A 5,515-nucleotide genomic window follows, 5' to 3' on the forward strand; every position below is an offset into this window, starting at 1 on the left:
CAGAGGAAAGTTTGATGCATGTTATTGCCAAATTAAAACTACCACAGTCGCGTTACTAATGTCGATGTATTAAACCGCCGTAGCAATATCACTGCACGCGCAGCTTCATAGCGAATGATTGTGTTGCTGTACAGCATTAAGGCGAAAATAGCAAACAAAGTTGGAAAGCTTTTATGTCAAAATTTAGGGAAGAAAAATTATTTTTTAATTTTCACATAATACAGACCAGTTTTAGGGTGGTGGTAAAACTACCAACTGGACTTTTTGGTTTGCTGTTAGAAGAAGGTGGTGGACATTGCATTACAGGCTTGATATTGCCTTTGGTTTGCGAACATGTCACGAAAAGTCACGGCAGAAAAGCAGCAAGCTGAAATCCGTCTGTACAAACGAAGGTGGCCATTTCTGCTCGCCCTCATGTTGCTGCAGTTCCTTGCAGGCTGGGCGTTCTCTTGTTTCGGTCAAATCAGCAACTTTTACGTCAAGTTCTTTCGCGTGCCTTACAACCTGGTTAACTGGCTGACCATTGCCAGCACGTTGTCACCACTTCTCACCACTCTACCGCTGGTTTGGCTCGTCTACAAGGGTTGGCTGGGCTTTAGAAAGATAGCCGTAGCTGGAGCGGTCGGCTTGGTTTTTGGTTTTGCCCTCGTAGCCCTTTCAACTGCTTGTAGGGGCTGTTTCGCCGCCGCCTTTCTAGGCCAGGTCATCAACGGTTTTTCCAGTCAGTTGCTACTCGCCACGCCGCCCATGTTCGCCGTCTTCTGGTTCCCTGAGAAGCAAGTGGGTACTGCAATTTCGGTAAACGTGCTCGGCCTGTACGTTGGCAACGTTCTGGGCCTTGTAATCCCTGTCACTTCGCTTCACCTCAGCTTCGACAACTCAACCGCTTCCGAGCGCTACTTGCTTGAAGACAACCACGTGCTGATGATCTTGTACACCTTCTTTACAGTTCTAGCCGTGGTCATATGTGTCTTCTTGGCGGTTTTCATCACCGACCGGCCGCCCACGCCCCCCACACACGCCCAGCAACTCAAGACGGACACGTCACTCGCGGTGACGTCATCCAAAGTGCCGAGCTCCTTCTGGGCGCAGACCAAGTCGATCTTCACCAACCAAACTGTGCTTTTAACGATGGGTGTCGCGGCAACCGTTTATCAGGCGCCGGTCGTCGAGTTCACCACAATGTCGCGAATCGTCCAAGGTTTCGTCACAAACCATGACGCAATGGGTGCTTACGTCATGACCGTGTATTGCGTAGGCGGGGCCGTGGGCATATTGGCCGTAGGCAAGCTGGTGGACGTTTACAAGCGCTACAAGACCTTATTAATATCGGGAATGGTGCTCGGCGTTGCCTCTTCGGTCGGCATTGTGCTGAGCGCGCAATACAAAAGCTACGCGTGGATGTGCGTCAACAACTTTGTGTTCGGCATTGCAAAGGCCGTGGTTGTGGTTTGCTTCGAGATTGTAACGCAGCAAACATTTCCGCTGGACGAGACATTGGTGAGCCTTTGGCTTGTGGGCGCCCTGGTACCGACTGCCGTGTTTTATGGTGAGTTGGGCGCTGTGGTGTACAAGGCTTTGGGAGGCGTGGCTCTACTCACAGCACAGAGCGCGGTCTTTCTTTTCGCCCTAACATTGTGCTTCTTCTTTAACATTACCAACAAAAGACTGGACGCTGATAAAACCATTGGAATGAGTGCTGATAATGAGGATGAAGCGACAGCCGACACGCCTTTGTTAAATGAGACAAAACATTAAAAGCAATAAGACGTTTTAAGGTGGGCTTTCCAAAGCAGCCTTTTCAGGGTGTCCTTGCAAGCATGTCAAGGATCGTACAAACCAGCCTAAACAATTTAAGTCATTTTTTAATATATGGTTAACTTGAATTTACATTCTTTCGTTTTGTTGTGTACTTTTATTCCTGTACTTTTTTGTTGTTATTTTCGGTTGTGCAAGTTTGAGCCGTATTCGTACAAATAAAACGATTGATTTATTTTCAAGAAGTCAAGTACCTTTATTTGTTTCTCTTTTTATATATATATATATATATATACAGGGGCGCCCGCAGAAAATTTTCCAGGGGGGGGCAATCAGGGCGTAACCAGAAAATCAAAAAGGGGGTCCTGAATTTTCAACTTAGGAAATTTCCTTATTTTTCGTCTGACGTTGATGAATAATGACGTCATAAAATAGTGACAGTATGACGTCATCGAATGGTGATTGCAAGACGAGATAAAAAAAAACTCAGAAAGATGCGAAACCAAAGTGTGCAATCGTTAACTTCAGGCAAAAAAACAAACCATGACCGTAAATATGTGTGATTAATTGTGGTAGAATCATACATAATTCGACCATCAGCAGCGCAGTTTTCAAGTTCCATGAACGGAACTAGCGCTAAATTACAAGCACGCCTTTCACCGCGTGCAATACTAAACGAAGATCGTTTTTTTCCGGGATGTTATTATGCCACGATTAGCGCAACATCTGCGCCCAGCTGTGTGCCAATAAGTTGTGTCCATGGCACACTTAGCACGTGGTCTTAGGGTATGCTTAAAGAGCATAATTTTGCATTAACTATCATTACTTAAAATGTTAACTTTGAAACGCGCACAACAGTCACCATTATACCTCCTTTTAAGAATCTGCTTCAGTTAAACAAATGTCGATGTTACACCAACATCGGATATTAGCGCAGAGACCGAACAGCGACAGACATACTGCGTATAACTCGACGTTTTTTAGCGAGAAAAAAAGAAAGAAGGTTTGACTTAGCGTTATCAATTGTCGAATACACACTTGCTAATCAGTCAACAACCTAAACAAATAACGGAAGAGAAAAACTTCCAGCGTTTACGGTCGACCAAACTAAAGACGAAAAACGGCGTTTGGCGCTCGATTTTGGTTTCGCATTAGATTAAGACGCGTGACCCAATTACTTTAAAAGCACGCCGCTTCGAACAGTTTGTTAAACCATGACAAAAACGATAATATCACTTACAAAAAGGGGCGGAGGGACTCCCGCTCCCCCTGGATACGCTACTGGGGGCAATGGATAGTGTATAAGTAATACGTATTACACTTACAAATAATACTAATAATCGCATTTTAAAATTCCAGGGGGGGGGGGCAAGTGCCCCCCCTTGCCCCCCGTGCGGGCGCCCATGTATATATATATATATATATATATATATAGAGTGAGAGAGAGAGAGAGAACGTTGGTATCGTATCCACCGTACGTTTTTCCAAATCAGTAATGCAGGTTAATATTTTAGCTTTACTTTCTTTCCTTCGATTTTATCGAATAATAGGCGAAATAGTTCTTTAACTACAGTACTTTTTTTGCGGCTGGTAGTGCGACCAAGAAAACACGCAATGCGTAAGTTAATTGGATCTCTCGTTAAATGCACTGAGGGTATTTCAGGCTAACTAGTTAAAAGACTGTTGAATCCACACTGCCAACAGGTAGCGCTAATAGGCGAAAATGTGCCTTTTAATACACAAACAAAACGTGAGAATGTTGGTTTTTGCCTTATCGTTGTCTCTAATATAACGACCAAACAACGACTGTTTGTATTGTTGGATCCAAGACAACATGACAGCTTTCGCCTACCCGCGTCTCTTTGGCTATTTACCCTGTGTGTTTTTATGCCGGAACGTGCATAATATTGAGTGGCGCAGCTGTTTAGGAATTTGTCACGGACACACAACGCTTCGTTAGTAATTTTTTAAACAATATAAAGCCGAAAGGGCACCGACGGATTGCTTTGGATAACTCAAGCAGGTCTCCTGGCGAGTGGCGACACAATTGCTTAAATCCTACATTTCAAATAAGGCAGTGTATTTTCTTTTTTCTATAATAAGACTATTTTGTTGGAACAATTGGTTGTGCTTCCGGGAAGGTAAGTTACTGTAGCATTTGTAGCGTCATAAGTAATAATTAGTGGATAATTTGGAATTTATTGTATTGTGTATTTATCAAATATTTTATGATTTGTCACTTTTCACGCCTTTTATCAAACACTCGCTGTCACACTAAAAGCATTCGGCTGTTTCACACATGAATAATGTTATATCGTGACACATATTTCCGTTATAGATAAAAGTATTTCACCTGTGTGAACGCGTTATTGTTGCAGTTCCCGGCTGCCAAAAAGGTTTCGGGTTATAAATCATTTCCGCTTTCTCGTGTCGCCTTCTCTCTTTCATGCATACTTTCAACTTGTATATGCGAAACTTATATCAATATATAACCAGTCTTGTCTAGACAATACAGTGAGTGGTTGTGCTTGCCGGGATTAGCCGGTTTGCCCATAATAGCCAACAAAAACTGTGTGGATTTGTAATCAGACTACAGCGATACTTATTGAAGCAATAGCGAGGTTGATTGGTCGAGGCAAATTAGTTTAATGAGACCTGCAATTAAACAACGCCTGCATCACATTTAACATGCAATATTCTCAATTTTGCCGAATTTTACGTCACTATACACGTGATCAGTGGTGAGAGACTAAAATGGCGGTATAAATGTATTAACAATTTTTCGTAGATATTGGTTTGCAAAAGCAAATAGTTCACATCAAGCAGGTGTAGATTGCGATCGATTGGTCGATCGCCGCATTTAACCTGGTCGATCGCGTCGAATATGTGTTACGTCATTACAGTAGCTTTTCGAAAAGCCTAATAGGCCTAAAGCGTTCTTTGCCGTAACAAATTAACCTCCATCGCTGGCTTGGAATGCAATTACCGCTCAAAATATTAATAAGTCTGCTTCTGGCTTTTACCGAACCAGTCATTCGGGGGCCTCTAAACATATTTTACGATTTTTTGAGTATGCCTGTATTTCTCTTGAATTGCTGGCATATTTTTACTAGGCCTACATAGGTTTCATAGTTGTATATTTTGAAAGAACTGTAAAATCAATGGCTTAAGACATATAAAAAAGTTAAAAATTGGATATGTTTTATATATTGAAATGTTTTTGTTTTGCTCACGGCGCACCTGGCAACCTTTCATAGCGCACCGGTTAAGAAGCGCTGAATTACACCTTAATCTCTCGTTTAACGCTAAAGAGTAGTTTTCACCCTTTAAACCACTCTAGGCGTTCAAAAAATAAAAGTGCTCTACAAGGTCATACTTTGCGTGACAACAACGCCCTTAAACGACACGTTTTCGAAAAGAACCATGTAAATTTGCGCAATTTTTGTGTTACAGGCAATTTTGGTCTCAGAAAAGTGGCTTATTTTCGTATGGGCCTTTTGTTAATTAGCCAAAAATACCTTGTGGAGAGAAAATAACGGCTTCCAACGAATAGTGCCTGCTGAACTATTTTCGCTCTGTCAGTTAAATTGCCTAAATGCGTTAATCTTGGTAACGAAACCTAGAATTAGGCCTATATTTTGTTAACTTTTTTTTCTTATTTTGAGGTACAGTGCTGTGTAGGCCAGGTGGGTATAATTAGTAGGATCAAAATTAATTTGTTACTAACATTTCCTTGCCTATTTTTGCTAAATTTGTC

At 42.1% G+C, this 5,515-nt stretch overlaps 1 protein-coding gene across 1 annotated transcript; it reads left to right on the forward strand.

The window, feature by feature from the left end:
* The first annotated feature begins 333 nt into the window (after window positions 1–333).
* LOC146133655 (putative MFS-type transporter C09D4.1) lies at window positions 334–1,758 on the forward strand. The gene has a single exon (XM_083397817.1). It carries the CDS (start codon window positions 334–336, stop codon window positions 1,756–1,758), a length of 1,425 nt encoding a protein of 474 aa, XP_083253943.1.
* The last annotated feature ends 3,757 nt before the right edge of the window (window positions 1,759–5,515 follow it).

The sequence above is a fragment of the Ascidiella aspersa genome, chromosome 9, assembly GCF_963924565.1.
Source record: "Ascidiella aspersa chromosome 9, kaAscAspe10.2, whole genome shotgun sequence".
Classification (NCBI taxonomy): Eukaryota; Metazoa; Chordata; class Ascidiacea; order Phlebobranchia; family Ascidiidae; genus Ascidiella; species Ascidiella aspersa.

Coding starts and splice junctions, on each gene's coding strand:
- LOC146133655 (XM_083397817.1), top strand. CDS start 334: ATGTCACGAAAAGTCACGGCAGAAAAGCAGCAAGCTGAAATCCGTCTG.